At 41.7% G+C, this 17,120-nt stretch overlaps 1 protein-coding gene across 2 annotated transcripts in view; it reads left to right on the forward strand.

The window, feature by feature from the left end:
* Window positions 1-1,935: 1,935 nt before the first annotated feature.
* Window positions 1,936-17,120, forward strand: part of KDM3A (lysine demethylase 3A) — a 56,447-nt gene continuing 41,262 nt past the window's right edge. For both annotated transcript variants that reach the window (XM_003420422.4, XM_064268813.1), the window contains exons 1-3: window positions 1,936-2,605; window positions 10,473-10,628; window positions 14,605-14,715. In XM_003420422.4, the coding sequence (XP_003420470.2) occupies window positions 2,420-2,605; window positions 10,473-10,628; window positions 14,605-14,715 (453 nt within the window). In that variant the 5' untranslated portion in view covers window positions 1,936-2,419. The remainder of the gene's footprint in view (window positions 2,606-10,472; window positions 10,629-14,604; window positions 14,716-17,120) is intronic.

The raw sequence follows: 17,120 nt of genomic DNA on the forward strand, positions 1-17,120 counted from the left end.
GACGGTGTAGAACTGCCCCATAGTGTTTCCAGGGAGTGCCTGGTGGACTCCAACTGCCCACCTTCTGGTTAGCAGCTGAACTCTTAACCACTATGCCATCAGGGTTACATGTGATTAGTAAAACTTTTATTCCAATTTTTTCAAGCTTCCTGTGGTGTTGTAGGAGTGTTGCTTGTGCTTGATTTATAGGTGTCTTTTGTTTTTAATCTGAAATATGTCTTTTAAATTTATGAGGAAAATTAACCCATTTATATTTATTGTAAATACTGATGTTTGGACTTCTCTCATTTTACTTTTTTCTATTTACCATACTTCCTTCCAGCTTCTTTTTCTTTCCTTGCTTTGGTTTCTGCCTTTTGCTGTGTTGGATTGGATAGATTTTCTCTGTTCCATGTTCTCCCTGTCTAATGGTTTGCAAATTATAAATTCAATTTAGTTCTTCTAATGTGTATTCTTAACTTTAGGAACTTATTTAATGTTATATTTTCAAAACATTTATATTTCAAATCAACACCTGTAGTTAACTTGTAACCATAAATCTCTGGAATAAGTTTCTGAACTTTTTCTGATTCTGTTTCCACACTTCTAAAACTTGGAACATGAACACTTCCCTACTTATCTTGAGGATTAAATGTGATTCCACGTCAATTATCAGCTCAATACCTGTATAAAGAGGTCTTCAATGCCTTCATTCCATTTCTTCTTCATTATTCAGGGAAGAAATTTCCGGCCCAGAGCACACAATGACCTCTTCTCCTTCGTCCTTCAAAGTCACCTCCTTTTCACCTTTAATATCTCTTGCATCATTATTGCCCTCATCTGGTTTTTCAATTCCTTTGAAGTCTCAAAATATCTTCTCATCCTGTCTCCACATAAAAAATAAAAATAAAAAACCATTCTACACTGTATTGACTGGCTTCTTTTCCTCAAGATTTAATGAACATCAGTACCCAATGACTCTAAGCCTTTCTTCATTTTTCTTCCAAAATGGCGGACTTTAGACTTCCATGATCAGCACCACGTGCGTGCGCCTGCGCCTCCCGCGGCCATTTCACCCAGCAACCGTAGCTCCAGCTTCTGCTCTGCTCCTACAACACGCGAAGCGCCTGCGCACAAGCCCCCAGAGCACTGTCGCTCCTCCCTCTAGCTGAGTACGCCTGAAACCGCACGTTCCCCTCTTTCCCTCCCCCTCTGTCGCTGCACCGCCCTCGCCCCTTTCCTATGAGATTCTTCCGCCAAGTAGAAGGCCTATCTCCCTTCGACAGCCTACGCACTTGAAGAGCAATCCAATAGGCACATACAGCCCTAGGTTTCGCCATTCAGTTTTATCTGTGCGCCGTGGCATTTTTCCTTCGGAACCCAGAGTTGATAACCGATTTCGCGGGACTTTTTGCACATCGTGAGGCAACGAATGTAAAGAATGAGCCCGTGGCGGAGGGATCTCTCGCTTACTCTCTGTGTACTTTAATTTAACGGGGGTCGCTCAGGAGTCGGAAGAGGGAGGAGGGGGAAAGGGCGGGGACAGCCAGGGAATTGTTTTTTTCTCTAGCCCCGCCCTCATGTAGCCAACCAATAGTGATGGGTTATCTCTCCACGAACCTCGCCCAACTCCTTTGACTCAGCCAATGAGTGGTGGAAGCGGCTCCGAGGGGGCGGGCCTGGGAGGTTGTGCGTGTCTTGTGAGAGCTGTTGAACCAAGTCAGAGCTAGAGTCGCTTGGCGGCTGGAAGCTGCGGCGGCGGCCACCAGTGACTCAGGGAGCCGGGAGGCGGGGTAAGAGTGCCGCGGCCTCAGCTGGGCGAGGAGGAAGAAAGGTGAAGGTGGCGGAATCGCTGGCCCCGCCGCCCCAGCGCCACGGCAGAGTCGGGGCCATCGGCGTCAGGGGATCGGCAGCCGGGATGCGAGGGGCAGGGGTGGGGGGCGGGGAGGGCCATCAGGGCAAGTGTCGAGCCGCCGACTAGGTCCCCCCTTTCCGCAGGGCCTCCCGGGGCGGGGACCTCCCCGGGCAGGGACCTGGGAGCCAGCGACAGGCCCTCTATACTGGGGGTCTGGGGGGGTGCTTGTTCTTTTCCTGGGTGAGGGGCAAACACTCTAAAATTTACTTACGCCGCAAATAATTGTCCCCTTACTCCCTCTGCGTTTAGGTAGAAGGTTTCAGAAACGGGAAACTTAAGAGAGCGCGGGTCACGCGGTGCCCCGCCGTGTTTGCGGTGGGGGAGGAAGCCGGGGTGGGGGGGGATGGCACGGGCGGAGGGCTTGGTGCGGGGTCGCACCCGGCTGCCGCCTGTGCTTGCCCCCCAGAGCAGACTCAGGACCCCCTCCTCCCACGCACCCCGCCCTCTTTCTGGCCCCCTCCCACCGGCTGCCCCCACCTCATTTTGTTTTTGCAGGGAGGAGCCCTTCCTGCAGGCGTGGAAACCATGGTGCTCACGCTCGGAGAAAGTTGGCCAGTATTGGTGGGGAAGCGATTCCTCAGTCTGTCTGCAGCCGACGGCAGCGACGGCAGCCACGACAGCTGGGACGTGGAGCGCGTCGCCGAGTGGCCCTGGCTTTCTGGGACCATTCGAGCTGTCTCCCACATGGACGTTACTAAGAAGGATCTGAAGGTAAACAGGCTCCCCGGCCTAGGCAGTCGGACGTTTGGTAGTTACCTTGGTAACCGACAATCAGCCCTCCTTCCCCCACACACACCCTTTTTTGAAAACGGTGACTAGAAAGTTGGCATTGATCTGAGGGTGCAGAATACTAGACCTTGAAAGTCTTTGAAATGGTTGTGTAAAGCCGAGATGTGTTTGGCCTAGAGTTCCTTGCTGCTGTGTTAAATAATGGGTTTGGGGCTGCTCAGACACGCTTTGTTATTGCCCGCGCAATGCCTCGCTAGGGCTGTCTGATTGTTTTTCCGAAGCAGAAGCACTGTTGGTAGTATTAAGTTGGGCCAGGGGATGACGTTTGCAATCACATTGAGGGCTAATGTCTTGAAAGTGCTTTCCATAGGTTTTTTATTTGTTCCTTTTAATTTATTTTATCAACTTTTTAAACCTTCAGACTTGTTAGAAATGAAGGGTTAAGTGTAGAGGGAGGAGCTTAGTTTTGTTTGGCGTATTAAGGTGGGTGTCCGTTTGCGGTGGGTCAGGGCTCCAGTGGGTTCCTGGTTGCCCGTGATGAGCCGGTAGGTGGGTGTGGGATATAACCATATATGGAAAGGTGGGGTGGAGCTGCCCCATATATGGTGTGTTGGAGGAATGTCTTTGAAATATTGCACTTGGGTGTTTCGGGGAGGGAAGGAAATGGGAACAAGTGCAGCAAGTGATTTTTAATCGGAATGACACTCAGAACCTTTTTCAGTTTTTCAAAGAAGGACGAATCCTGGAGGTTCTCCCTAATAGTAGTATTGGTATGAAAAGATTGCCTGGGAACAACCAGTAAGGAAGCCATTTGTACCAACAAAGACTCCTTTGTGCAAAAATAACCAGATAAAAGTCCCTAACAAAGAGACTTAAGTGGTGATAGTTTGAAGTCAGCTTGTCAGAACAGAAGATGTTTGCACCCTGGGTAATGGATGTGTTGTTTTCAGTATTTTCACTTGGTCCTCATCTTTGCTTTTTCTTGGAAACTATGCTCAAATAAAGGAATCAAGTTTTAGTATTAGCAGTTTGAATATGTGTTGATTTCTGAAACACTGTTCGTTTTAACACTTTTAGGTGACAGTGCATACCCAGACCAGTATTAGTCAGTAAGGTCTTGTGGAGATAGGGATGTGTGGTCTTGAGCCTACACAGTGTGCCTTGTCTTCATATTTAGATGGAGTTGTGACAATTGAGCATTTAACCATCATCCTGAGCACTTCACAGCCATGACCTTTTTTAATCCTTATAGCAGTTCTTCAAGAGTATTGGCTCCATTTTACAGATGAAAATACTGAGACTGGGGAGATTAAGTATCTTGCCCAAGGTCACATTTTTAGGAATAAGTGTAGCCCAACCCCCAGTAAGGCTTGACTCCAGAAGGCACCCTCTTAACCATTATTCTTCATGACCAAGGAATGTGCCATAAAAGGATTCCAGAAATACACTGTGAGGTTTGGTTTTTCTCCTTTTTACCTACCACTTGTTCTTGTAGCAAATCATGCTTTGATGTTTATAGAGAGAATGTGGTATGGTGTAGGGATGACCAACCTATTTGCTTTAGGCTAGTATCCTTTCTACAAAAAATGGGCTTTGTGTACTAGATTTCACTCATAGTTGTCATGGTTTATTTTACCTGCCAAGTGAAATTTTTCTGTAGTGCATTTCTTTTTATCTGATTTGAATGGAAACAAGGTTTGATTTGAACTTTCCAGTCTTTGGTTCTTTGGCAGATGAAGAGAGAGACTAGGGGTTCCCTTCCCTGGCGATGATTGAGGACCTGTTGAGTTAGGCAGGAGGTCCCTTGTATGTATTCTTTTAAATTGTCATGTTCTTCCCCTCCCCCCCAACCTTTGAGTTGGTGGTGGTATTTCCAGAACGAGGAAATAAATTTAGAAAAAGGAGTCTTGTTCAGAGTTGTGTAATTAGCTGCGGAGTGGTGGAGGTGGGGATTTGAATCCAGGTTTGGTTGTGTGTCTTTTCAGCTGCACCCAGCTCCCTAACTTGGAGATAATGGGGATTTCAATTCAAGAGCGTTTGACTCTATTTGATTTTTTCCTTACCTGCAGACTTCACAACTCAGCCCCCATGGAAGGTGCAGGTCTATTGATTTCTTTTATCTAATCATGACTTACTGCTGCATTCCTCAGTTGAGTAAGAGATGAAGTAGCTGACTTAAGTTTAAGGCCCATGTTGTATTAACAAGGAAATAAAATTTAAAGCACTGTAATCTAATTGTGCTTGGTGAGATGCATGCAAGAACTAAGTAACAACAGAACTTCAAACAGGTTTGCTCTGGCTCAATCCCCTGCTGAGAATTTGCATTTCTAACAAGTTCCCAGGCTATGTTAATGCTGCTGGTTAGGGACCAGCTCTGAGAACCACCAGTAGAGCAATGGTTCTCAAGATTTATTATATGTGAGAATCACCTGAGGATCTTGTTAAAATGGAGATTCTGATTCAGTGTATGTGGGGTGGAAATGCAAATTCTCAGCAAGGGTTCAAACCAAAAAGAACCTGTTTGAAGCCCTAGTAACTGAAATCATGCTTACACCTGAGTTTTTGGGCATTGAGTTTTTTTGGGAGGTAAGATTGGGTGCTGAGTTGAATATGAATAAATAAAATTTGGGTAGTATGTTCCTGTTCTTCTAATACTAGTTCAACTTTGTACCAGCTTGCTTAGTCATTGTTAGCTGCAGTCAGAGTTGGCCCGACTTACGGCAGCCCCATGCACAATGGAATCAGACTGTTGTAATCCATTGGGTTTTCATTGGTTGGTTTTTGGGAAGTAGACTGCCAGGCCTTTCGTCCTAGGCTGTTTTAGTCTGGACGCTCCACTGAAACCTGCTCAGCATCATAGCAATGTGCAGGCGTCCACTGACAGACAGGTGGTGGCTGTACATGAGGTGCATTGGCCAGGAATCGAACCTGGATCTGCCTCATGGAAGGCAAGAATTCTACTGCTGAAGCACCACTGCCTTCTCTTGCTCAGTTAGTTGAAGATGATATTAATGAGGCCAAAGCTTGTTAAGTCTGTTTTACCTAAAGAGAGACTTTGTAACAAAGTTACTTCCTTAGATAATAAAAAGACAATGTGTCTAGTAGTTAATTACAAAGAGGTTAAAGTGAAGGTGTTATAACACTAGATAACGATGATTAAGTGCTTTTTATGTGGCAAGTACATCATTTAATCCTCACAGATATTCTAGATAGCAGCCTACGTTTTTTAATACCAGAAATTTAGGTTTAAGTAAGTTAAGTAATTTCTTTAAAGTATACTTCCATACTTTTTTAAACACTAGGCTTTAATATTCAGGTAGAATGAGGTTGTTTTTGAAGTTGTTAGCTGCTGTCAGGGTGGCTCCTGTGGAACAAAACACTGTCCAGTCCTGCACCATCCCCATGATCAGTGGCAGGGCCTGACCTGTTGTGACCCATAGCACTTCCACTGGCAAATTTTTGGAAGTAGATCACGAGGCCTTTCTTTCTAGTCTGTCTTAGCTGGAAGCTCTGCTGAAACCTGTTCAGCATCACGGCAACGTGCAAGCCTCCACTGATAGATGGGTGGTGGCTGCGCTTGAGGTACATTGGCCAGAAATGAACCCTGGTCTCCCGCATGGAGGGCAAGAATTCTACCACTGAACCACCAGGACATTGTTTTGCTGGTCTCTGTACCCCAGCACCTAGAACGGTGCTTGGCCTACAGCTTATGCTCAAATATTTGAACAACGCAAGGAAGGAATCATAAAATTATTACCTCTACATGGAAAAGCAGTTTAGAAAGAATTTACTGATGGGGCAATGGCATTCTTTTCATCTGGAAGGACACAGAGCTTAGTTAGGTGTGGTCATATGGACCTCTTTAACCTTATTTTTATCTTAGTGTTTCTACGTGACTCTGTGGGGCAAGCTGTTTCTTAACTGGCTTTGTTCACATAATTAATGCATGCTGGGAATACCTTCCTTCCCCCTTGTATATCTGTGTTTTCCCTTCCTTTGAACCTGCCTTATTTCTTTGAGTCTTCTACCACATCTTTGTCCTCAAGGATGTCTTTAGCAAATAAATAGAGCCATTTTGTACAATTGGGTGCATCAACCAATGCCTAGCCTTTCATCATTGTGTACAATTGGAACTTGAACATTGGTGAATTCTCTTGCCAGTCAGGCAGTGTAAAATAAGAAACTCTTAGCACAGTGTATTAAAAACTGTTTACCATTTATAATTGAATGCCAGACTCTGGGATTTTAGGCAAGTATTTTACTTAGGTGTATGAAGACATAAGTAGAAGCATAAGGGATTCATTTCTTTATTTGTGGAGTATTAAATGGTATCCAGCATCTACTGCTGAGCATAGATAGGTAACTTAAAACTTCTTGACCAAAATCCATGCCATTTTGTAAGTGCCTTCTTTTGAACTCGGAAACATTCTACTTGTTTCTTTCTGATGGTTTTCATAATTCTGTACATATGTGAGATTAGTGTATGCAAAAAGTGGGAGTTTTGGGGGCTAGATATAATATTAATTCATATTTATCCTAAGGAGATTTTCTGTTGGGAAAAAAATTAGCTGGAAATAATTTGATATATCCAACATCTGCTCAAGATATTTGATCGGCTAATGAGGTATACATTTACAAAATGCCCTTCCAAAAGAGTGGCAAATTTGGAAATTCTAGGCAGCAAATTAGAGTTAATTGTTCTCTTTTGGGCATTTGGAGTCAGAAAGCATAAACAGCATCATCTCCTTAGTGGGCTGAGGGAGCGTGGCGGAAAGAGCCCAATTTGAAATGGGAGCTTGTTACATCTATCACGTTGTATGATCTTGGTCAAGTCATTTAGTCCTCCTGAAATTGAATTCATACCTGTATGTCTTTTTATAGAAATATCTCTAGAAGAGGCTTTTCAGACACAGGGTTGTATGTCTTAACATATAGAACCTCAGACCTTAAGGCACAAATGAAAGACACACATGGGTCTTGACAGGAAACTTCTGAAAGAATGTTGAAGAAAGCTCCTGATCTGTTGGTATCATTTATATAAAAAATTAAAAAAAAAATTTTTTTTTTCCAAGCTAAAGTTAACGTAAATAAGTTAGTGTAAGTTTCCACAGTGTAGTGGTTATCACTTTCGTCTAACACGCAAGAGGCCCCTGGTTTGAGGAAACGAACTGGTCATTCTTTGGAAACCCTGGTGGCATAGTAGTTAAGTGCCACGGCTGCTAACTAAAAGGTCGGCAGTTCGAATCCACCGGGCACTCCTTGGAAACTGTGGGGCAGCTCATCTCTGTCTTATAGGGTCGCTATAAGTCTGACTCAATGGCAACGGGTATTTTTTTTTTTTAAGTTAATGTGAATCCTTGACCAATGCAACCTAATACCCCCAAGTCATAAACTTAAATTATTTTTAAGGTACTAAACTTTTTTCCACATCACTCGAAAATTGGGATAGGAAGAGAGACCCTATCTGAATTTTGATTTAGGGTTAATCTTAATCTTTCAGTAGTGATAAGAATTGTGATGTTGTTTAAGTTTGGGGACACCGCTTAAGATCTTAATCCTTTACTTTTTTTAGCTGAATATTAGATAATGAAAATCCTCTCTTCCCCCACTCCTAATTTAAGAAGTGATACCCCAGTAAGATTTGAATTACCATGGAGGTCTTCAGACTTCTTAGTCTCTCTGCCAGATATTTTATGTATATTGTCTTTCTTTAATCCACCTAAGAATTCAATGAGGTGTAGGTATTATTACTTTCATTCTGGAGCCATCAAAACAAGATTTAGAGAGCTTAGACTCAAGCATGGGTTGTCAACCTGGGACCCATAGACCCCTCTATCTCAATGTAACTTGATTGTTTTGTAATCTGTGTATTTTATTTTATGCAAGGAAAATAATTCTAAGAAAACTTGAACATAGCTATGACTCAGACTCAGATCTCTTAGAATCTGAAGTACATGCATGCTTATTCCCCTTACACCACATTACTGATAGGTGAGAAAACTTTGTAGCCTAAAGTTAGGTTGGGTTTGAGGCTGAGATGAGTCTGGGGCAGAAAGACTAGCCAATTTAGGAGATACAAGAGGACCTGAATTCTGTGGCTATGGCAAAAGAAAGGAAGGTGGGCAAATTCTCTGAATTCCTCTATGAAGGACCAGTTGGGTGATTATAGTGATGGAATACATATATACACAAGGAGAAGGGTATACCGAGCCTCGCCACATAGGAAGTGTTTGCATACTTGCATTTATTCTGATTTGGAAAGTATTTAGTAATAACTGCAAGATTAAAAGCCTGCCATCCCAGGAAGATATGCATCTTCCTGGGGAAGTTGCCTGGGAAGTTAGGGATGCTCGCTTTGTTGTTGGAGAGAAGAGTAGGGTGAGTCCTGAATTTCATTGAATTTAGACTGATGCTCTGTAGCCATAAGACTGGAGAAGATTTGGGAATGGGGCTAGTGTTATATCAGCTGGGAAGTTTTAAATGAATGAGAGAAATAGAAGAAAAGTTCTTAAAAATCTATTCATTCATCAAATGTTTGAGTACTGCTTAGGGTCTCTATACCAATGATACACAATGGTGAACAGAATCAGGCACAGATTTTGACCCATTGGAATTTGTAATATGTCAGTCATTTGACCACAGATACGTAATTCAAAATGTAGGTAAGTGCTAGGAAGGAAAAGTACAGGACTTTGAGTACAGATCGCAAGGGGACCTCTCTTGAGAGGGAGGCTCTTTGATAAGGGAAGGCTTCTTTGGGGAAGGAATTTTTGAGCTGGATTCTGACAGATGAATGCAAGTTAGTAAACTAAGGGTTGAAAAGGGAGATATGACTGATATCTGTAAAATTATGAACACTGTTGATAGATGTATTAATTCTTGAAATCCAGAAATGAGAGACTTCTTTAGTAAGAAAAGGAATTTTAAATCAAATAAAAATAGTGATTCTTGCGCAAAACATATTGGTTAAAATTAAAAAAAAAAAAAACTAAAAAACCTTTAAAGAAGATTTAAAATAAATTAAGTGGTTGCATATTGGGTTCAGGAAGCTAGGAGCCAGAGTGGTTTGGTACACGTTATCTGACCTTTAAGATTTTGTGAACAGTTCCAACTTCTGGGTTACTGATAAAGACTCTTAGACTTCTCACTTTGAATTTTTTTGTGTCTTAAAATATTTATACTAGGTTGTAAGCGTTGTAACCTTAGGATTAAAAGATACTTTGTAGATCAAAAGTGCGAAACTTCACAATTACTTTAAAAATATGTTTCAAAGGTAGGTTGACTTTCATATAAGAAGCTAGAGATAGTTCTGGAAAACTTTGGGGTCAATTATCAGTTACCTGTTTCTGTATCTAGTAAACAATACTGTAGTCTTAGACTCCACACTGAGGTAAATTTCTCAGCTCATTCATCTCAAAGGGATATTGAGGATGTGGGGTGATGGGGTCATCTCGAACCGAAAGAAAAGGTCTACATAGAATTACAGTGCAATGTGATAAGTACTACTTTTGGGTTTCACATCTGTGCCTTCCAACTCCCAAAGCTCAGACCTCTAATTAAATATGTGAAAATCCTTTGAGTTGGGTTTGTGGGCTTTCTAGAGGTTACTTTGGGGGCAGAGACTGACCCCAAAAGCCCTTGACTACTTCTTCCCAAAGTGGTTTGGGAGCCAAAGCTTGATCATGTCAAGTTACGTTTATTGTGGGTTGAGAAGCGAAGGGAGTGGCAAGAGGGACAGAATATTGAGAAAAAAAATTCATGTAGAATAATAAGGGTATAATTCATCTTGGGCATTTTAATATTTATTTCTGTTAAACAACTCTGCCTTTTTTCACTTCTATTTGTCTAGGTGTGTGTGGAGTTTGATGGGGAGTCTTGGAGGAAGAGAAAATGGATTGAAGTCTACGGCATTCTAAGGAGAGCATTTTTAGTAGAGCATAACTTGGTTTTGGCTGAACGCAAATCTCCTGAAATTTCTGAACAAATTGTTCAGTGGCCTGCAATAGTGAGTAAAACTCTTAAGGCTTATTGAACTCCTGAGAAAAAGGCATTTCGTCCATTATGGGGGAAACAAGGAAACGTATATGTAATGTTCATGTCCAGCCCCGTGGGAAACAGTAGCACCAGACGTGTGACCATGTGGAAGCATCAGACAGAGGAACACCTGGAATCACCTGCCAGCCCTGCTAGGAGCTCTGCAGCTTGGGCCAGGCCCTTGCTTCTTCACTTGTGAACTAGGGACAGATGTAAGGTGGGGCATGTCTAGGCCACAGGTCAGAAAGTGGTCATAGGCAAACATACAGATCTGGTTTAAGGTTTGACCTTAACACAACATTTTAAGAAACTGTGAATTAGTTGCCAACTTCTACAGATGTGAAAAGTACACCTAAAAATTTGGATTTCCAGTTTCTCTTGAAAAAACTGCAAGATACGACAACACTGGGGCCCTGTGGCAGTTCCTTATCACAGCAGCAGGCTGGAGCTGAGCGGTCCCTGCTGCCTGGCTCCAGTGAGGCTTCTCGTCTCGTCCTCATGATTTTTTGAGGCTCCCTGTGGCTCATAATGTTCTTTGGCTTTAAAAATGCATAATCAGTATATGATCCTGCCGTCTCCACATTTTCAGCCTGGTACAGTTAGAAGAGAAGAGCGATGATGATTGTGTCTGAAGAAGTCTAACAGGCATCTCAAAGTCAGTACGCTTCAAACTGACCTCACCATGTCCTCCTCTCCCCCTCAGGAAATACTCGGACTTGTGTCTCATCCTGCATTCTCATCTCTTTTCGTGGTCTCACACTTTCCCTATTGAGCACATATTTTTGGTTCTTCTGTACGCCTTTTTTAGTGCCACTACTGGTCTTTCTTCAGGCTCTCACCTCTTGCCTTTAGCTATCCAAAAGCCTTATAGTAAATCTCCTTACATCCCTCTGGCCTTGGTCCCCGCGTATCTGTCACTTAAAAACCTTCATCCAGGGGCTTCCCACAGCTTGCAGAATACAGAATAATCTGGAAAGTTGATTCCCTCCATCATTTGGTGTCTGCCTATTTCTCCAGCCTCATTTCTCACCAACTGTTTAATCTTGCCTTTTTTTTTCATTCATTCAACAAATATTTATTGAGCATTTTTTTGTAACTACGAAAGGCATATTTGAACCAGATAGAGTGGGACGTATGAGAACAGGATCAAAATTATCAGGTTCTCAGCTATTTACACAGATTTCCCATTTGCCTTTCCATGTTGCTCTCAGTACGCTGATTGCCATTCTTCTTTCTCTTTAACGTGCTTTTCTTCATCATCTCCATATCCTAGTCTATTGCTTCTTCTTGTGTCTCATTATATTTTTTCCCTAAGTTTTTCAGAGTTCTTACACAGAGTTTAAGCCATTTATCTTTCTTAATATTCAAGCCTTTGCATAAAATAACATTCAAACATGGACATTTTTTATCAGGTAAAAACATGGTGTCATGGATTGAATTGTGTAACCAGAAATATCTGTCAGCTTGGCTAGATCATGATTCCCTTCTATGATTGTATGATTTCTACCATTTTACGTTCCGATGTGATTTCTCTATATGTTATAAAACCTATCACTACGATGTAGTAAGATGGATTAGCTGCAGTTATACTGATGAGGTCTATAAGATTAGGCAGTGTCTTAAGCCAGTCTCTTCTGAGATACGAAAGAGAGAAGCAAGCAGAGACAGAGGGACCTCATACCACCAAGAACAGCAGACTGGAAGCAGAGCATGTCCTTTGAACCTGAGGCTCCTGCGCTGAGATGCTCCCAGACCAAGGGAAGACTGATGCATCATGAGGACCTTCCTTCAGAGTCGACAGAGAGGGAAAGGCTTCCCCTGGAGCCAGTGCCCTGAATTTGGACTTCTAGCCTCCTGGACTGTGAGAGAATAAACTTCTCTTTGTTAAAGCCATCCACTTGTGGTATTTCTGTTATAGCAGCGCTAGATGACTAAGACACATGGTCAGAAATGCATTCTGTCTTGCCACAGATTGTTAATTGCAAAAGGGAAAATAATAACTAACAGCAGGGAAACCTGGTGGTTGCCATCTTCATCAACAGGTCAAAGTTAACATCACCATCATGTACCTCCTGATACGATGTGCTGAGAACACATCACTCATAGTGCTCTTGGCAAAAATGCATACTCCGCACAACTCGTAACACAGGGAAACATAAGACAAACCCAAATTAGAGGCATTTTACAAAATAACTGGTCTTCAACACACTGTCAAGAAAGAAGAAAAAGAAAAAAGAAGGGGCTGAGGAACAGTTCTAGACTGACTTTATTTTGCATTTTAAGCTCCGGTCATACCATGTTTCTTCGAGTCCAGGAAGCATGGTGCAGTTTTTAAACTGTGTACCTTTGTGCTGTTAGCCTTCCCTGCCTCTGATACTCCTCCTCGTCTTCCTTCCCCCTTCTCTGGTTGAGAATTTCTTACCCCACTTCTCCCTCTTCTCGGAGATGGTGCCCTTCTGTGTGTGTCCTTGTGGTACTTCATACATCTTACATCATAATTTTATGTCAGTCTGTCTTATTAGACTGAACTTGAGGACAGGAGTTGTAATCTCTTCATGTCTAGTGCAGCGTTTGACATCTCGAACGGGTGACTCAATGAAGTTTAGATTTAGGGAGGTGGACCAGTTAGAGGAGCATCAAAGATAATTATTAGTGTTTTAGTTGGGTTGGATAGGAACAATGATGTTTTCAATCATAAAAATAGGACTTCATGGGGAAAATTTAAGACTAAGGTTTGGTATCTAGCCTATTAAGTTTGAGAGCTCTCAGGAAGGCGATTGGAGATAGGATTTGTACAGCTTACTTAGAGAAGTTAAATATTGTGGTTTCCCGAGGGACTACTAAAGGTCCAGGCCTAATCGACCTCCTTTTTTGCAACTATTCTGTTAATGATTTTTGGATTAACACTAACCAATTTTTTTCCACTCTTCAGATGATAACTATTATTATTTTACAGTTCTCTTTCTCGTAAAAAAGAGAGGTTATTAGGTTAGTGCACAATCTTCTGAAGATTTATCCTATGTTCTAGATCGTGGGTTGGGAAACTACAGACTTTGGCCACCAATTCGTGAAGTTTTACTGGAACACAGCTACACCCATTCATTTTTATATTGTTTCTAGAATTTGTGCTGTGGCAGCAGAGCTGAGTAGTTGTGACAGACTGTATGGCCTTCAAAGTCTAAAATATTTACCTTTTAGCCCTTTACAAAAAAGTTTGCGAACCCCTAAGCTAGATAAGGAAACCCTGGTGGCATGGTGGTTAAGTGCTACATCTGCTAACCAAAAGGTCGGCAGTTCGAATCCTCTAGGAGCTTCTTAAAAACTCTACGGGTAGTTCTACTCTGTCATATAGGGTTGCTATGAGTCAAAATCAACTGAACGGGAACAGATTTGGTTTTGGTGTTTTGGAGCTAGATAATGATGGTATAGTAGCAAGCAAGCATGTCAATGTTAATAATAATTATTTTTCTTGTGTATTCCCATTTATATAATTTCACTAACACCTGTCACAGACCACATAATTATCATTTGTGTGGCAGTGTGTTTCCAACTTTTGATCTAACTTATTCTTTAACTTTGGAGGAATCCTGTGATAAATCTGGATTTTGATTTCCTTTTTGGTAAAATAGAAGGGCTTGAGATGATCACTGAAGTGATCATTTTGAATTTATGATTCTTTCCCTCTAGGAGAAATTTTAAGAAATTGTTTTTGATTAACTATTTGTCAATAAGTATTACAATTTTATTCTAGTTTAAATTATTGGGTTTGAATAGAAATTGTGTAACCTTTTTATGGTTGCATAAATAATTGTTGAGATTCTTGCGATAAATAAAAAAATTAATGGCCTTATCTTTTTCTCTGTGTTCAAAAAATTGCCAGACCCTATTTTCAGAATTACACTGACATCAGTTCTGATGCCAAAAACACTTTCTGTTGTTTGTTTCAGATGTACAAACCTCTGTTGGACAAAGCTGGTTTGGGATCCATAACTTCTGTTCGCTTTCTAGGAGATGAACAAAGAGTGTTTCTTTCTAAAGATGTTTTGAAGCCAATACAGGTAAAACAAAGAAGCTGAACTTATCTGTCTGTGTCTATACCTTTATCTCTATCTCTACATCTATTTCTGTATCATATTTTTATGCCAAAAACACGAGCCTACATTCGTTTGCCAACCTTGCCTTCCTCCTGCAAGGTATCTTCCTAAGTGCCGCTATGCCAGTATTTTTGCCTTCTACCTTTGTTTGCCAACTACGCCCTCCCCCTGTGAGGTATTTTCAGTAGTGCCGATGCTTATGGAAATACCTCATGGGGAGGGCACAGTTGGCAAACAAAGGCAGAAGGTACACGTTATTTGTGTATAATACGGTGTATCTGTATCTATACTGTATCTCTATCTCTGTACCTGAAAGGAGCCTTGGTGGCACAATGGTTAAGCACTTGGCTACTAACCGAAAAGCTGGCACTTGAATTCACCTGGTGGCATTGCAGGAGAAACGTGGTGATCTGCCTCCATAAAGATTACAGCCTAGGAAACCCCATGGGGCAGTCATACCCTGTCCTATAGGGTCTCTGTGAGTGGGAATCAGCTCAACGGGACCTAACAACAACAACACCTGTGTCTATATCTCTGTATTATTCTTTCTGATTAGCTTGCATAACTCCCACCTCCTTCACAACGTTTAACCTCCTGGGTCATGCTTGCTCATTTGTGACTTTTTTCTCCTCTCTATTATGAAAATAGAGGGAGGGAGGGAAGGAACACACAGATGAATTTATCTCCACAGATCACTGCCCTGGGAATAATGTTTCTCTTATAATAGCAATCATCTATTAGACGTTGTTTATGAAACTTAATGACCCCTTTACCTGCTTCAATTTTGTGACTTCAGAGACTGACCTGACTTGTTTCTACAGCATGTAGAACAATTAAACCTATTTGCTAAAAGGCAGTTTAGGTCACTGGTCATTGCCAATGCTGAGACTGTTTTGGATAAGCTAAAGCACTGACTTTCTCTCTGTTACAGTCTCACTTTTACTTTCATATCCTGGAAGTGAGTGAAAGCAAGTTCTCAAGCTAAACCTTATTTTATAATGTGTAAGTAAATGGAATAGAGGAGGGTGCTTTTACTTAATTGAATTTCAAACACAGATTCCCTTCATGTGTTAGGTAGGCGTCTTGATACTTTGCCTACCTTAAAAGGCATACCTTAAGGTAGGCTTTTTCCTCACCTTAGGGACCAAGGAACGTGCAGGAGGATGTGGATATCTTGCTTTACTGAGAAAATGGTTTTTACTTCTAAGCTGTTATTTTCTGGATTTACATATTTCGTGCATCCAGGTTTTTTTCAGTTAAGGTCAACTCTTAGTTTCTTGAGAGTGAAAAAGAAAAACCTAGATCAGTAAGTTTTTATTTGTTCTCAGGGAAGTGTCTGTTTGACATAGAATTGATGTGCTGTAGGATATTAATGTGGCAAAGCCTGCTACGTTGTTGATGTAACAGTAATAACCGACTGGTTATTAGATGTGTCTCTGGCTTCTGCTGACCCTGATGTGGTCAGAGTATCAGTTTTTCGGGGCCTTCTCGCAGGCATGTGGGTGATCAGATCAGGCCTGGGAAAGCCTGGGGAGTAGGATGCTTACTCTAAGCATCATTTGGCATATGTAAAAATTGGGTTTGAAACTTAAGGTCTGCCTTTGGGGTTGAATTTGGCCCAGTTATCCATGGGTAAAAAAAAAAAAAAGGGCAAGGTATCCAGGTCAACTACCTGGTGCTTTTGATGAGCTCTAAAACTCTCCCGGGCAGACTAGAATTATTCTGGTTAATTGAGGAGCCCTTCGTGGCTCTCTTTGTTAGTGTGCCCTTTCGTTTTATAGTGGGAGTTAGAGAACATACTTAAAATTTTTTGAAGTTGCACTAGCAATAAATGCCCTATAAAACACAAAACAACGCACATGAGCCACCCTGGTAATTAATGTTGAGTTCTTATGGAGATCCTACTTTAGGCCTAATGTAACTTGGCAGGAAAAATCTATTTCTCCAGCACATTCCCTCTCTACAAGACTAGTTGTCCTTCACAATGGGAAAAATGGGTGAAACATTCCTGGCTGCTGTTTATCCATTTTGCTGTGGCAGAAAAGCATGAAAGTCTGTTATTGGAAGGATTACTATGTTTAGTACTGTTATTTCTTTGCCCTGCTAGAGATTGGGTTTGGCAGGTTGTTCTTATTGACAGTTTCTGTATACATTAATCATAACTGGGTGTGCATACAAAGCCAAAAGACTATGGACTAGTGCCAAGAATGGAGCGGCTGCCAAGAATTGAGTGTTCAGAAAGTGGCTTACTAACGCCTTAGGCTATTCATTCATATTTTCTGTTTGGCCCCTCTCTCAGCCTTTTGTAAAGAAGAATGCATTTGGAATACTATTTAGGTTAAACGAATCTTTGTGAAATAATTTGTTTG

Source organism: Loxodonta africana, chromosome 15, assembly GCF_030014295.1.
Source record: "Loxodonta africana isolate mLoxAfr1 chromosome 15, mLoxAfr1.hap2, whole genome shotgun sequence".
NCBI classification, from domain to species: domain Eukaryota; kingdom Metazoa; phylum Chordata; class Mammalia; order Proboscidea; family Elephantidae; genus Loxodonta; species Loxodonta africana.